The sequence below is a fragment of the Amblyomma americanum genome, chromosome 9 (assembly GCF_052857255.1).
Source record: "Amblyomma americanum isolate KBUSLIRL-KWMA chromosome 9, ASM5285725v1, whole genome shotgun sequence".
In the NCBI taxonomy this organism is placed as follows: domain Eukaryota; kingdom Metazoa; phylum Arthropoda; class Arachnida; order Ixodida; family Ixodidae; genus Amblyomma; species Amblyomma americanum.
Window position 1 is genome coordinate 25,432,500 of NC_135505.1, and position 17,058 is coordinate 25,449,557.

The following is a 17,058-nucleotide window of genomic DNA, read 5'->3' on the forward strand; positions in this document are numbered from 1 at the left end:
AGGACTGGCCGATTGTACGCGGTGGGACGCTGCCGGAGGACCTGCTCCATCGCGACAGCCTCCGCTAGAAACCCGGCAACAGTGCTTGGGTGCTGCGCACGAGGCCGGTGAAAAGCTGTTCTTTAACACCGCGCATTAGGTGGCGCAGCTTTTTGGCTTCCAACATGGCTGGGTCAGCCCGTCGGAAGAGCCGCGTCATGTCTTCGACGTACATGGTAACCGTTTCGTTGGACATTTGCATACGGGACTGCAGGTCGCGTTCAGCTCGCTCCCGCCAATCAGCGCTGACGTACGCGGCGAGCAGTTGACATCGGAACTAAGGCCATGATGAAAGCGTGTCCTCACGGTTTTCATACCACGTACGAGCACCGCGCTCCAAGCTGAAGAAAACGTTCCTCAGCTTGGCTGCGTCATCCCATTGGTTCAATGCGGCGACACGTTCAAACTGGAGGAGCCAATCTTCCACGTCCTCCAGTTGAGTCCCGTGAAAGGACTTTGGTAGCCGTCGGCTCTGGAGGGTGTAATACGCGGCGCCTTGCATGACTGGTTGAGTGGTAGGCGCCGAGGGAGAGTCGAATGGCCTGAGCTCAGGAGGCAGTTGGCCAGGCGTTGAGGTAGTCTCCAACAGCCCGTGCTCGGGGCAGTCCAAGATTTCGGCTGCTGACCCAGTGCACTGGCGTCGACAGGGAGAGGTCTGGGGTCCTCGGTGTTAGGAGGGGTGTGCGACATATTCCAGAGCGATTTACCGAGCACCTCCACCACAAAATGTCACGAATAGGTTGCAGAACCAAAAGGGTTAGGCACAGGCCACAAGCAGTAAAGCAGTGTCCCAGCTGCAAGAGCACGCGCGTCTCTTACTTCTTTGTCCTCAAGGCGCCGCCCAGGGACACTTGGCGGCAACATTAAGTTCGTCTTCCTCAGTTAAAGCTGAATATCTGTTCTGCAGCGATATCCTGAATTCCTCTATTTACCCTCTTATCGGTACTACGTTAATGGGTTTCCTCTTCAAGTCTAAGCTTATTCAAGACGTTACCATTCTGTGGTCGCTACAACGCACCAGCCCCGAGGACATCCAGATCCTGAACGTTGCCAGGTTGAGCGCATAGTATGAAGTCGATTTCATTTTTAGTCTCACCATTGGGGCTCTTCCAAGTCCACTTCCTGATCTCTGGTTTGCGGAAGGAGGGATATATGATCCGTAAATCATTGCTATATGTGAATTCTACTAATAACTCTCCCCTGTTATTCCTAGAACCTATCCCATAGTCGCCTACCGCCTGGTTGCGAGCCTGCTTCTAGCCCACCATGTTGGTGCCAAAACAGGCCTGTGATACGCCCAGCCAAGCAGTTGCCAGTGAAAAGTCAGAATGGGCCTGCCACTCTAAAACTCTCGGCCGCTAATGCCAATCGGCTCTCGCTGATCAATGTGCTAAGCAGGTAAGCTTAGATGTAATAATTGTTGGCGCAAGTGCTTTTCATTCTTCAGCGATGCTTTGCAATGGTGGCTGGATGACGTCACGACTCTCTCAACGAATGGAAATTTTGCCACACGGATGCCAACGGCAGCTTTTCTTGAGGAAGGGACCTCTGACGCTATTGCATTAAAAGGTGATTTCGTTTACTGCTGTGACTGGGGTAGCATGAAATTTTGCTGCCAGCTGAAGCATTCAACAACTCTGGGCAGGGGTGTAGGATGTTGGCACACTGGCATTAGCTCCATGACCAGGCTGTCTTTTGCAGGAAAACTGCTGGAGTAACCGGGTGTACAAAACACTCGTGTGGTGTGTGTGTGTGTGTGTGTGTGTGTGTGTGGGGGGGGGGGGGGGGGGTGCAACGGATAAGAGAGGTCTGCCCACCCGTATGGTCTGGTGCAGCATCTCGGCGTGGAAGTGTTCCTCAGCTGTGATGGGCTCCAGCACGGGGATGCTGTCCGGGTCTGGTGGAGGACCGCCATTGGCGAGCACGTGCTGCTGCTGCTGCTGCTGCAGAGGTGGTGGAGGAGGAGGAGGAGGAGCAGGCCTGGGGGGCTCTGGCTGCTGCTGCTGCTGGGAAGGCAGTGACTGCTCCACCAACACCCCGTTCAGCAGAGATTGTGCCTGCAGGGGCATTCCTCCTGCACGGGGTAGTGCCAGCACCAGTCACCACCGCTGCCACACACACTCTTCAGCCCATGCCTGGGCTGAGCGTCGGTGGTCATAATGAAAGCATAAGAGTGTGAGCAGAAAATGAGGAACAGGGGCTGTGCTTCTTATACCTGGGGTGGCTGCTGCCTTGTAATGGCCCACATGGCAAGCATTGGCCAAGGGCCAAAGAAAACGCAGTTGTAAGCACACACAAGCATATACACGGTCATTGCTGGGACCCTCTCATGTAGCTATCCATTACTGGCATGACTGTACCAAACTAAGACAGAAAGTACGAAGACCAATGCTGACTGCATTCTTTGGTGCAGAGCATTTAAGGCTACCTGATGAAAGGTAGTTTAATCTTTAATATGAGGAACAATGAAAACAAAACAAATAAAACTATAGGGGACAGTTAAGTTCTGCTTTAAGTGCATAGCGTGATAGTGTTAATGGGTTAATACCCATATATGCGGAATTGGCTATTCTCCCCTTTGCATTCATAGACTGCTGGGTGTCCTCGAACCACTTCTCGTGCAGTGGTTAAGCGATGCACCACTGCCCGGTGATGGCAGGAGCTGCCGTTGGTGGAGCTTGTGAGCCCTAGGTTGCTCTTTCGCGGCCAATCATTACTTTAACTGCTACCTGCCACAGTGGTCAGTTTCTTCATAATCTAGTAGGCAGGTTGTGATGACGTCACAATGCCATGTGACCTAGGAGACAGGGGGACCACCTGCTTTTTTGCTCACAATGCGGACGGCCAATTTTCTGCAGAAAGGTAGCTGTAATGGTATCACGTTAACAAGGCAAAAGCATGCCAACACGTACATGAAGGAGCCTAGCCAAGTGAACTGCAGAAATAGATCTGAATTTCTTATCTGCTGCTTAACCCGCCAAGGTGGCTCAGTGGTTAGGACGCTCGGCTACTGATCCAGACTTCCCGGGTTCGAACCCGACCACGGCAGTTGCGTTTTTATGGAGGCAAAACACTAAGGAGCCCGTCTTCTATGCAATGTCAGAGCATGTTAAAGATCCCCAGGTGGTCGAAATTATTCCAGAGACGCACCTCTTTCTTCCTTTCTTTCACTCCCTCCTTTATCCCTTCCCTTAGGGCGTGGTTCAGATGTGACAGATACTGCGCCATTTCCTTTCCCAAGAAACCAATTATTATTATTGTTATTATTATTATCTGCTGCTTATGGCCCTTTGTATAGATAGACTGCATAAGGAGGAAACCAGGCGAGTAGTTGAGAGGACAAGCAATTCAGTGCACAAAGGAGTAGCTTGGATTGGACAGGTAGCTTGGATTGCAAGTGGCGCTCGCAGGTGCCATCAATAACTAAAGGTAACATACCTCAGCTGTGTTGCTCTACATTCATATAACCGAATACCATAATTGTTGACAATTTTTTCTAGCACCAGGAAACCCAAACTGCTTTCAAAAATGCGTCAAAAAAGCCAAAATTCAATAAATATTGACTGACTGCACAGTGAAGCAGTGTGCTGTGAGTGATTACACTATGACTACTTCCGAATATGTTATGGTAGGATGTGCAGTGCAAAGTCTCAAAGCGACACAACAGCTATGCGGAACACCATAGTGGAAGGCTGCAGATTGATGTAGAAGTGCTTCTTTGTGGCCAAGTTGGTTCATAGTTTCAAATCAACAACAAGGTGTGGTAACAGAAAAGACACAGGAAACGAGGTTGACGGGACTCGTGCAAACTGAACTCAAGTTGCAAGTTTGTGCCTCGTCTCGTGTCTATCTTTTGTGTTAGCGCAATTTGTTGTCAATTTGAGATCAATTTAGACCACATGGGCTTCTTTAATATGTGCCGACATTGCACAGCATGCGGGCGTCATGCATTTTGTCTCTATCGAAACGTAGCTGCCACAGTGTGGATCGAACCCGCGTCTTTCGGGCCAACAACTGAGATTAGTACCAAAATGCAGTGGGTAAAGGGAAAGGTGGCAGCTCTGGCATAGAAGAATTTAGGTTCAAGGGAACCACTTCAATCAAACCACTGTGAGAGCCCCTTACCCAGAGGGAAAAGACACATCCAACGTGCAGGCGCACAGGGGTGCCAGGAAGTGGAAACTTCGTATTTTGCTTGGCTACTGCTCAGCACAAGACGTGCATTCAGTTAGGCAATAAAACTCTTCTCAGAACAAACATCCAAGAAATGCTGTGATAGGTTCCGTGCCAGTCTAACACCGAACATTTACTTATGTGAAATTTATTATAAGGAGTGAAAAATGCACTATCACAAGAATTTCTGCGCGCACTAGAGAGCATTACGGTGCAGCTAAGATTCTGCAGCAAAGTGCATGCTTTCTAGCCCAGCGCTAGCAAAGCCCACCACAAAGCATCCACTTCCTGACATTACTGCAGAGGCCAAAGTGGTCTCAGATGGGGGACACACTGAAGTGGGCCTCCACTGACAGATTACTGAAAACAGGCTAGTCACACTAAAACTGAGTTCTTTAAGCTAGAAAACACCAAAAAAAAAATAAAAAATGTGGGGCCACTTAAGCAAATCCTGAAAAGAAAGTTCGCTAGCATTATAGCACCGTCTTCAATTTACTTACAAAATGTCTCTGGAATGCTGGTGTTTCTGTGCGAGTTTGTTTGAATCCGAGCGCACACTCCGGCCACATTTCGGGCTCTGAGCTGCAGCACGAACTGCTGGTGTGCACATTCAATACATTTACTACAAAGGCTGTGATTACACTGTTTGAACTCTTTATTAACGCACACAATTCATCTATATCCACTTCTTCAGTGTAGTTGGGCTCTATGTCCTCCTCCATGTCAGAAGTCCAAATGAGGGAAAGCAATGGAGATCTTGGCTCCATTACTGTTTTGTAGGTGAAAGTACCCGGCTCGTTAGGGGGGCTGTTGCGCAGCCCGTTGTGACATGTCCTCTCTCGACCAAGAGCAGCTTGCGGTTGCTGGAGCCCAATTCATTTCCGTCGAAGACAAATGCTCCTCTCTAAATCTCCTACTCTCCTCTGCTTCCGTGGCCTAATGACGGCGTCTCAATTCGTTCTCCTTTGCTGCCGCTGCTCCGTCCTCTATGCGTCACAGCCTACATGTTCTTCTGCTTCCTCATGTCTTAGCTCTGGATTTGCTCGTCTCAGCAACTGCTTGGATTCACACTTGCAGCCGTCTCTTTGGCCTGCTCACCTTGAGTCATGGAAGCACGTTGAGCACGTTTCCGTATCGCAGCTTGTGAGACTCCTTCCACGATAGCATGTTTCCTAGGCCGTCCCCGACGTTTGGGTGGTCGCATCGTAGGTCCAGTAGATGGGCCCGGAGTCTCCGCAGGTACCCCTGCAACTGTGGTTCCACTTGCAGGTGACCGTCGCTCCGTTACTGTTTAGCAGGCGAAAGAACCCGATCCGTTAGGGGACCATTCCGCATCATGCTGCCACCACACTGCCGATATATACAACTTTTCCGGGAAAAATTCGGTCCCAACTCCAGATTTTCCCGCCATCTCAAATCTTGGGGTCCTAAATTCTGGAGTGGGCCAACTTGGATCCCATTTTGAAATCGGAATTTCGTGGCATCCAGTGGAGTGGTTTTGTGACAATAGCTTGCTATCTTATTAATACAGGTGTTGCCCACCACTGGCTGTTTTTGTAAGCAAACTGTGTAGCCGAGGCAGTTATAGAGTTAAGCTCTCACGTGCTCGTTCCTGGGCTCAGTGTCGGCCTCGTCCCTTGTCCAGCACAGTGAACAGGGAGGACAGTGGGGGACAAGAACTGTGGGCGAGGAGCAAAGAGGAAGAAGCATGAGGTGGAGAGGGAGGAGGAGAGTACAGAGAGGGTAGGCGTGGGTGGTATCTCTGTCTTCTGCACTGGTTGCTGCAAACCACTTTAGTCGAGCAGAGGCCCCCCCATCAATGCAGAGGTTAGGTGCAGCCGCCATTTTGCACTGCATATGCTGAGGTCGGTTCACGTACCTCAACAGCTGCACTTGAATTTCGCTTTACCGAGCATCGTAATTGTGCAGTGCTTTTTTAGCTCATGAATACTACACCGCCATTTACTTCCAAACGGTGACCATGGTGTCCTTGTTGTTCTTGATGTCACAAGTTTGAATTGAGGGACAAAAAAGACGTTCCATTCCCAAATCTGATTTTTCTTAGCTATAGGTGCATCTTTTGGTGCCGGACAAACATCAACAATGCCATAAAGAGCGATGCAATCGATGTTTGGCGAGAATGAAGTTGTTTTTGGGTGGCCCCTTAAGTGCTGCCAAGAACACACTTCTCCATCTGGGTGACTTTGAGAAACTCTAAGCTCTACGTCTTCTGCTTCAGGGCTGTCCATACTAAACAGCACCACCCAGGCCACAAGTGAGGGGGGGGGGGGGGGGTTATGCGAAAGGCAACAGGTTAAGAGCCCCGACACAGGGGTGAGCAGAAACCCCCACAGTTGCTGCCAGTAGTTGCTTCGTCAAAACACACAAGAGGCGTAGGGTGACACTCACCGCCCTCTCCCTTGATCCCTTTGCATGACATGTACCACACCTCTCATTTCCTAGTCCTCTTCCTTGAGCAGCACTGAAGTGACACTATAAAACTTAGGGGACACTTAAGCTCTTCCTCAAGTGTATAACGTGATAGCATTATTAGATTAGTGCCCATATATGTGGAATTGGTCATTCTCCACTCAACATTCATAGATCGCTGGAAGTCCTCATACCACTTCTCGCGCAGTGGTGCAGCAGTTAAGCGATGCACAACTGCCCTAGAATGGCAGGTGCTCCCATCAGTGGGGCTTGCGAGACCAGGTTGCTCTTTTCAAGGAACCCGCGTTGCCAGACAGATAGTGGTGAAATTGGTAAGTGGGGATCTTCGTTCTAGTGCACTAAAATTGCTTATTATGATAACCTCCTATTTGATGCCTCAAGAAACGGTCCTGCGAAAACATGAAAGGTTATTACACTTCGTCTTCAAAGGCAAAGTGTAATGCAAAGCATCACTGAAACAGTAACAGATGGTAAATGCATTATGGGAGTTGCCTTACCTGAGCATTTCAATGCACGTTTTGTAAACCTGGTGAAACCAACCAGCGATGAAACTGAGTCAATGCCTACGTCCAAACGTAAAACCATGGTATTTCTAGAGCCAACTGATGAACAAAAAGTTCGCAGAACATTTGTGAACACCCTCAAGGAACCAAAAACTCACCTGATGCCTATGGTCTTCAGATAAAGCCAGTCATGTTTGTAGTCACTGACATTATCCTATCTCACATCACATTAATTTTTAACGCCAGAGCATTAAGGAGCTCGTGTAGCAGAAAATCCGGCGTCGTCGTTGTCGGAGTGAAAAATCCATTAAGAATCCCCAAAGAAGCAACTTGGGAGGCACGTGGGCTGCCTAGGTCGAGTAGCCTTGTGGCATTATCACAACTGGCCCACCGGATAGTGAGCGAATTGCGCATTGTGGCAGGTAAATAGTGATTGGTCGCTCAGGAAGACAAACCTGGGTCGCACAACCCACACTGATCGCAGCACCTCCCATTGCAGGGCAGTGGCGCATCGCTTAACCACTGCGTCAGGAGTGACATAAGGACTCCCAGGGATCTATGAATATTAAGCAGAGAATGGCCAATTTTGCACATATGGGCATTAACCCACCAAGCTATCACATCACACCCTTCAGGTGGATATTAAGTGTACCCTCCAATTTTTAACGTTTTAGAGACTGCCCGTTTCCGAAGTTCCATGAATAAAGCAAAAGTATCAGCTATCTTTAAAGGCCATAATACAAATGATGTCAGTAATTACAGACCAAATCTATATAACCTGTACTTCGTAAAGGCCTAGAAGAGATAATATTAGCGCCTGAGTGGTTCTCAAGGCGGTGTCAAAGAACCATTTCCCAAGCATTTCACCCTAAATAAGCCTCGCACCAGACCAGGGGAAAGCGTGTACCCATTGTATCACCGGTGGGTACCCGGCAGCACTGGAAATCGAACCCTGCACCTCCCGCATGTGAAGCGGATGCTCAACCACTTGGCCACCGCTTCGTGTATAATCTCTGTAGTGTGTGTAAAAAAATGTTTTTCAAGACAAAACTTATAACAAGACTATCGTGATTTTCACCAAGGCAAATCAAGCAAAACAGCGCTGCTAACTCAGAAACAGCTTATAATTAAAAATACTCAGAGCAGCAAGCTTACACTCGGTATTTTCACAGATTACAGCAAAGTCCGACTTTTTAAAGCACGAAATTCTGCTGATGAAACAAAGTACTTGTGGCATCCGCAGTACGCCTCAACTGTTGACACCTACTTGCGTGATTGGAAGGTGTGTATCAGTATTAGGAACTGTATCTCGTAGGTGTGCCGCGAGGCAGTCTCTGGGACCATTTCTTTTTTAACCCATTCGCTTCCAATGATGGCGGTTCGCCACCTTCACTTTAAATACGCAGCAACAAATGGCGCAAGATGCTTGGCTGCTAGTTTTTAGATAGCAGTTTTCACGCCAGATGGAACTAGCTGCTCACTAGTTACGAAAATATACTGTAGGAAAAATATCTTTTTCTCGCCGCTTCTTTTGAACAAGACCATGGCATTGCAAGAAGACTGAAGTTTCCGGGGCACTGCAATTCATGCACTGCTGTTTGGCTGTGAGGGGGATGCAGACTGCAAATACCATATTTACTCGCATAATTCGAGCCACCCCAAATTTTTACCGAGATTCCTGAAAAAAACTTAACTCGCATATTTGCCGCTCCCTGCTGCGGCAGTCGAATAGCATGTACGCAGGTACCAGGCATGTACCAGGCTTGGAAAGGTTGGCGCAGGACCCAAAATTCACTGCGCTGGCAAGGCCGTGCTCGGACTGCAAATACCATATTTACTCGCATAATTCGAGCCACCCCAAATTTTTACCGAGATTCCTGAAAAAAACTTAACTCGCATATTTGACGCTCCCTGCTGCGGCAGTCGAATAGCATGTACGCAGGTACCAGGCATGTACCAGGCTTGGAAAGGTTGGCGCAGGACCCAAAATTCACTGCGCTGGCAAGGCCGTGCTCGCACTGTGGTGTCAACAGGTGAAGACGGGGGCGTACAATCAACATGCGCGGATGAAGCGAAAGTGTGCATGCGCATACATCCGGCTTTAGGTAACATTACCATGTGGCCTGAGTGAGTATAAATATACTGCGAAGGCAGCCTTCCCACAAGCACGCTTCATTCCTCCTCCTCCTCTTCTTATAACCTGCCTCCCCCCCCAGTCAACCCCCGCCACATATGGCTGCAAATGAGGAGTGAGCGTCGAGGGGACCTCATGATCAAGCTAGGCCTAGAATCTGAAACCACACTGCCAAGGCCAAGCCAAAACTAAGTGCGAGGTAGGGTGTAGCAGCTCCACAATGGCCGACCTTCATTGGTTTTGGTGCTTTAGTGTGCGGTAGTTTGTGTTTTGGTCAAACGATCGCGCCGTTTTGTGATGGCTATCATAACTGTCCACAAAATTCAAACTTCTTGTGATACAGCTTGCCAAGGAAAATCAGAACCGTGCCCTGCCAAGCAGTACAAAGTGAAAGAGAGCCATGTACTCTACTGGCGAAAGCAGAAGTCTGATCTGACAAATGCAAACTATGAGAAGACAAGTGTTTAGGGGACCTAAGCAAAAAAGATTTCCCACTGTTGAAGAGAAACTATTACAGTATGTTTGGGAGCATCGGTCCTCCAGATGCTTCAAATCAAGGCAAGAAAAATTGTGCATGAGAACGGGGTCCCTGCTGTGACATTCAAGGCAAGTAGAGGGTGGGTGATGCATTTCGTGAGATGCCATAACCTGTCTATGAAATGAAGGACGACTCTCTGCCAGTGTTATGAACTAAGGGCGAAAAGTGATTGCTGGTTTATTGCTTTATGGGCGTTTAACGTCCCTAAGCGACACAGGCTATGAGTGGCGCCGTAGAGAAGGGCTCGGGATAATTTCGACCACCTGAGGATCTTTAAACGTGCACTGACATTGTACAGTACACGGGCCTCTAGAATTTTGCCTCCATAAAAATGCGACTGCTGCTGTTGAGATTGAACCCATATCTTTTAGGTCACAACAGTGCAAAAAAGGGGGTCTTATCTGTTGCGGTAAAAACAACTGGATGTGAAAAACAAAGATGGACAGTGATGCTGGCAGTGACTGCTGAGCAGAGAGAACTATCGCCCTTCGTCATTTTCAAGTACAAGATCTTGCTGAAAGTGAAGGTGCAAGGATGCATTCATATCTGCGTCCACGAAAAGGATGGATAAATGAAGCATTAGAGCTTGACTGGCTGGACACTACGTGGCGAAAACACCAGGTGTTCTGCTGTGACTGCCATCAATGTTGGTTGTTGACAGCTTCAAGGGTCACCTCGTCAACAGTGTGAAGCAGAAGTTGCAGGAGATGGAAGACGAACCTGGCTGTTATCCTGGACGTCCTAACATCACTCTTGCAGCCCTTGGATGTTTCAGTTAACAAACCTTTTAAAGAGAAGGTGTGAAAGTTGTACGCGGAATGGATGGTCACCTGAGAACATGGCCTCGCTTCCAGTGGTAGGATAAAGATGCCTCCTTTGGAGACAGTCTGCGAGTGGGTTTCAGCAGCATGGGGCACGGTCTCTCCCAACGTTGAGGAATACAGTTCTAAGAAAACTGGACTATCAAATGTGCTCGACGGAACCGAGGATGATGAAATCTGGGACGCCAGTGATGACAATGTCAGGTATGGCTCACAGTTAGATTTTTCCGATAGAGACTCTGACTAGGTAAGTAGGTGTTCCATAAAATAAAGAAAAACCTTTCGGTTGTGGTACGATACTTGATTTATTAAAACGCAGCAGTCTCTGCAGCTTTCACTTTGTAATGTCACACCAGGTGCCACTAATACAGTTAAAGGTGAGAGGGAAAAAGCACGTACCTCCATGGCCAGTCCAGTGGCAGAGCCGGCATGACTGCACACTCTGGAAAATCGCGGACATTTTTTGCAACTTCTTTATATCTATTTTTAACTGTTTACATATTGCGCATTATGACCTTTGTAGATGAGTATTTAGCGCGTCTCTGCAAAATCTCCACGTAATTTGCACACCCCCTTTTGAAGCCTTAATTTTCAAAAAAAAAAAAAAGTGCGGAAATTATGCGAGTAAATACAGTACACTCAATTTTAGAAGACTCTGGGCCTGGCACTTTAGACATAGCCTGACCACTAACCGGCTGAGAAATCCGGAAGTGCGCAAAGAATTATTCACAGTATGGTGTATTTGGCTGTTCAGACCAGTTATGTAATCTACCAGAAGCAACTGAGAAAGTACCGTATTTGCTCGTGTAATGAACCCACTTTTTTTTTAGAGAAATGCTGACATCGATTTGGGGGAGGGTTCATTATACAGGGACAAAAAAAAGATTTTTTTGTGACTGTTCGTATTTACTCGCGTATAACTTGCGCCCCTAACTTTGAACTTCATGAATAAAAAAAACCTCGCGCATAACCCGCATGTTGACTTGAAGAAAAAAAAATGAGCGCTAGAAAGATGCAGCTGCACACTTAGTGATCATTTCGTTTTCAGAACATCTATTCGAACGACCGCCACCACGTCACTGTTTATCCGATTCTGAATTATCACCGCTATCCCTGCTGCCATCCGAGGCTGCCACCACTCTCAGAGACGTAGTTGTCCTCAGAACTAACCAAACTGTTACTGATAACACATTTTTTAAAGCTTTTACGCACTAAGTCGGCTGGTATCGCTTTCCACACATCCATGGTCCACTGGCACAGCAATGAAATATCGGGCCTTCACACGCGTCCCGTCGGTGCGAGGGCGTACAGGGCGTCAAGGCCATCGGCCATCCACTGGGCGTACAGCCGCTTCACGTATGCCTTGAACGGCTTAATCAGGCACATGTCGAGTGGCTGTAGCATGGACATCATGCCACCAGGTATTATAATGAGGTGAGTGCCAGTCTCTGCAAGGCGAGCTTTCACCGCATCAGTGCAGTGGCCTCGGTAGGAATCCAGTACGAGAATCGACCGGCGTGCCAGCAAGGCACCAGGTCTTCATTCCCAGATCACTCGACATTAGTCGCTGACTAGGCCACACATCGCCCAGGAGTTTTCTTCTACATGCACAACGATTCTTGGGGGCAGTGGTGTGTTAGGTAGCATCTTGCGTTTGAAAATCACATCCGGGCGTAGTTTCGTGCCCTCAGCCAAAGCACATAACATGACTGCTTGGCATTTCTGAGGGTCAGCACGCTCATTTCGAACCCTTTTTTTCCATGGTCATGTCCATCCGCATTTCAAAGTACACAGGTGTCTGATCAGAATTTCCCACCTGAGACGGCAAATAGCTGTGCTCCTTCCGAAGTGCAATGACATATCATTGAAAGTTACACAATTTTTCCTTGTAGTCATAGGAAGCTGGCGGCGGAACATGGTTGTTTGCCACCGCATAGAATATCCATGTCTTCGCATGAAGCGTTTAAGCCATCCACAGCTTGCACGAAACTTGCATGGAATGTCCATTTCCTGGGCCAACTTCGGTGCTTCCATTTCCACTATCTCAGTCAAAACAGGGTCGCCATGACTTCTCTGCTCCTCGATGAACTTAGCAAGCTGCGTCTCGAGCTGGGGGTATGCGCCAGTCTTCGGACCAAGAAATGCACGCCTGTCGCGGTTCGTTGTTTCAATACTCAAATTTTCTTCCTCCAGTCGCGAATGCACGACTCGTCGACGTCATGCCGTCTCACAGCAGCTCTGTTACCAATTTCTTCGGCAGAGGCTATAGTCTTTAGCTTCTCTTTTGTTGCGAAACACTGCCGCCGAGTCGCACTCATGATGCCAAAACAAAGCAGGCAAACAGTGCAAACTGGGGTGTAGTACACGAAACAGCGCCTGACACTAGGCTCAGCAACACTGGCTGAAGAAAACGTGGCCAGTGGCACGGGGAAGAATAAACAGACCGTGAATGCGGGGCTGTGCCTTTCGTTGGCCCCTCATCGGCTTGACAAGCGTCGATGACGATGGGGATGGTGGACTACACGGGGGAGGCCGCCACGCTTTTATTTAGAGTAGAATCTTGGTGATAAGAACCCGGTTGATACGAATTACGCAAAGATACGAATTCGCGAAATTCACCAGCCAGAGTGCACTGTGTACGATGTGCGTGATTTCGGATGTTCCGAACTCTCTCCCTTGCTTCTACGGATGATACGAATGCGCGAGCCGCGATTGCACCCTCGAGCACTAAGCGCTGCCCACACATCGCCGATGTCACGATTGCTAACCACTTAGTATGCACCGCGAGTAGTGAGCTATGGCTCCACAGCAGCGAATAAATCCTGTCGGCCATAAAGAGATCTGTGTGAATGTGTTTTTCATGCTTCTGCATAAGAATTTTGTTCATTTGGATGATACAAATTCATATCACCGAGATTCTACTATATTTATTTACCCTAAAGGCCCAGACCTGGGTACTACATAGGGGGGAATGTATCAACGAAGCAGCAACCGATAACAAATGATAGAAAATGTACAGCACGCAAAATTGAGTTAACATTCTGGCATAAGAGAAGATTCAAGAACTGTGAAAACATGTTGGTATACAAAACAAGCTCAGACATTCTTCAGCATAGCACAGGAACAACAGAACATAAGCAAAAAATTGGCTGTGGTTAAGCTCTGGTGAAACCTGGAGTGAAGCAATAGCTACAGCTGGCCGAGTAGAACTTGGTCACGTGACCAACCACGTGATCATCCACAGCGCTGCGCCGCCGGCAGCTGCTCCGCACCATGCGACCAACCACGTGACAGCGTGGCGGCGCGCAGTCACACGGTAGCAGCGCTGCCAAAGGGTGACGCCGCCACCACCGCCACGCTGAAGGCTCGAAATGCTACCGTAATGTAGCTATCACTACAAAAATGGCTGTAGGTTAGCTCTGGTTAAACTTGGATTGATGTGATAGCTACAGCTGGCCGAGTGGAACTCGCTCAGTCGAATTGCAAAGTCAGTCTTTCAGCATTCCGTTTCGCTGGGCGTTTCTTTGTCCCTGAACATGATTCACTCTCTTTCCCTCTCCACTCCCCCCCAACTTGGTTTCGCCGGCGTACCGCGCTACTGGCAGCTGCTCCGCACCACATGATCAACCACGTGACCACCGCCACGCTGAAGGCTCGAAATGCTAGCATAATGTAGCTATCGCTACAAAAGCTACCGGCAAAATGTAACGGCATTCATAACTTACACAGGAGTCAAGCACTGTATGACGCATTTTCTGTGTTCAACAGTGTTCGTAAAGCTGCTTGAAAACGCGATGGTTCAGTATGGCTGACTATGCTGGATGGCAGTGCGTTCCATTCACTTCTTGGCAATACCAGCAGTGACTTCTGATATTTTAGTGTGCGAGCGAAGATCAGGCGGACTTTATGCGCATGATCCAGGCGAGCTGAGCAAAGGGGTGCAGGAAAGATATGATTTCGGGAGAATGGCTGGTCGCTATGGTATAACGTGTGAACACGTGTATATTGTGTGCTGTGAAGCCGACGACCCCCCACCCAAAGAAAACATTTGCAGATAACCCACACCCCCACTTTTTAGACGTGTTCTTTCAAATTTTGGTGCAGGGTATATGCTAGTAAATACAGTATATCCATCCGTATGATATGAAACAACAGCCAAAGGGTGGCTGTTGTTTCCACACGGGAGAAGAAAGTGACAAATAAATTATTTACTAAGCACAGGTAATTCCAAGGAGTAGTCTATGTATGCTTTAAGGCATCCTTCCAAATAACAAAACACGCAGGCAGCCAACAGTTTGGGGTGTCCCTACTCCTCCAAAGTGTGCACTTACCAACACAGCAGTCTGTTTGTTTTGGGGGTTTTTACAGCACATAACCAACTAAGGGAAAAACCACAGCACGAAATCTGTTGCTGTGTTGAAGATCTAAAAGCTTTCTTAAAATGTCCAAGTTACCGTAGGTAAGAATGTTTGCTTCTTTTGAAAAAACACAAACGCATGAAAATTCAACGAGGGCATTTTTTCTTTGCAGTAAGCTAGGGTGGAATGGGATCTGTTCATTATAAAATCTCGTGAAACGTTTTTTTTTTTCATCATAGTCTCTCAAGTTCTGCACACAAAAGTTGGATGTTGACTGTTAGCTCATCTCCATGTGATTCACATACAGTAAAACTCATTAATTTGATCCGGATAATTCGAACTGCCTGCTCAGTCTTGACCAACACCCATGTAAGTCTATGGTATTCTATTCATGATCCATAACAGTAAAGCACAGACGGACACAAGGGAGACTTGGACAACACAGGCACTGACTTCAATTGAACTTTATCGCTATGAGTCTCGAACCGGTTAATTTAAACGAGCTCCCAAAGAGAGGCCGTGTCCAGGTATGACCAGTGGAGCAAGAGATTGTGGGAACAGCCCTACTCAAAACCTGAATTCCATGCGGCAGAGTCGCTCGTGGCCCGTGCACTTCCAACAATAGCGTGCAATGGTAGAAGTGACGATGAATGGACAGACCCGTCTCCAAGAACGGTCCGACCCCTTAGCTTTCTTTTCACTTTCTGAGCTTCAAGCCAGCCTACAGCGACAGCGGCTCAACCGGGCAGCAATAAGCCAGCCAACAGACGAATGGCCAGTTTTTTTTTCCTTCACCCCGCTTCTCCACTATTGAGCGTTTCCTTTGCTTCTATCTGCATGGTTTCATTCTTCCAGTGTGCCAAAACTGCGCGCTCATCACATGTCGTCCGCACTTAGTGCGATGAAGCCTTCTCACACATGACAGTACCCCATGTGAGCTCCACAGCTGCTGCCTCGCACAGTGAAGGATGCCAGGGAGGCCCCTTGCAATTTTAGAGCAGTTCTGTTTCAACACTCCAGACAGCATGCAAGCTATAAAGCATTGATGGAATCGTGAGACGCTGCCATGCCATTCTGATCTCAAAAGAAGGCACCCATTGCCCAATCTCTCACCAAATAAATTTACCATGATGCAAGCAGTTCCCGACAGTGTGCTGAAGCCATTAGATAATTAGAACTTTGGACAATTCTAAGATTTTTTTCAGTCCCTTCAAATTAGAATTAACGAGCTGTTACTGTACAGGTCTTTTTTTTTTTTTCACAAGTATGAAAATGGGTGTGAGATGAGCGTGTCCAATATGATGGCAGCACAAAATTACTTCAACCAACCATTCTTGATGCCTACAAGACTTCCATTTCTCGATGATTGGCATAACCACTTTTGTTCACTTCATTATCCCTTGACGACAGCCATTTAGCTCTTATTATTGTTCTGCACCTGGAAGTGACTTGGATTGGGAACAGTTGGGGATAATAGTTAATTAAAAATGCCTTAGCAATCTGTGACTTGCTGATGATGTCACCTTGCTACTTTAAGTAATTCAGGGCATGAACTGCAAAGCATGATCAATGGGTTAGACAAGCAGACCAGAACAGTGGGTCTAAAAATTAATGTACAGAAAACCAAAGTAATGTTTAACAGTCTTGGAAGGGAACAGTAGTTTAGAATTGTTAGTGGAGTGCTTGAAGTGGTAAGAGAATAAGTGTGCTTACAGCAGGTAGTGACCGCACATACGGATCGTGAGAGTGAAATAAGTAAAGAATAAAACTGGGTGGAGCGCATATGGCAGGTTTTCTCAGATCACGAATGGCAGACCAGGCTCGGCAGACCAGGCAGCGGCATGTGGCCTTACGCACCCTTCCTCTGTCTAACCCGGGTTGGTGCCTATTATTGTACGTTTAAAAGTGATTGTCGTGGTATCCTGGTTCTGCCTTGCCCCCAGCAGTGCATTCGTATCGCATGTGATGTATATCTGATGTGCGAGTTGATGTTGTGTGGTGACGTCGAACTGAATCCTGGCCCCGAGACAGACTCTGACAG

General features: G+C 47.9%; 1 protein-coding gene across 3 annotated transcripts in view; it reads right to left on the reverse strand.

The window, feature by feature from the left end:
• LOC144104954 (uncharacterized) overlaps window positions 1-17,058 on the reverse strand; it is a 49,809-nt gene that overhangs the window by 16,235 nt on the left and 16,516 nt on the right. Inside the window, exons 4-5 of one of the 3 annotated variants that reach the window (XM_077638183.1) lie at window positions 5,311-5,463; window positions 1,857-2,113 (exon numbers count right to left, since the gene is read on the reverse strand). In XM_077638183.1, coding sequence (XP_077494309.1) covers window positions 1,857-2,113; window positions 5,311-5,463 — 410 coding nt within the window. Of the gene's footprint in view, window positions 1-1,856; window positions 2,114-5,310; window positions 5,500-17,058 lie in introns of all 3 variants that reach the window. The other 2 variants (XM_077638182.1, XM_077638184.1) reach the window with 2 other exon arrangements.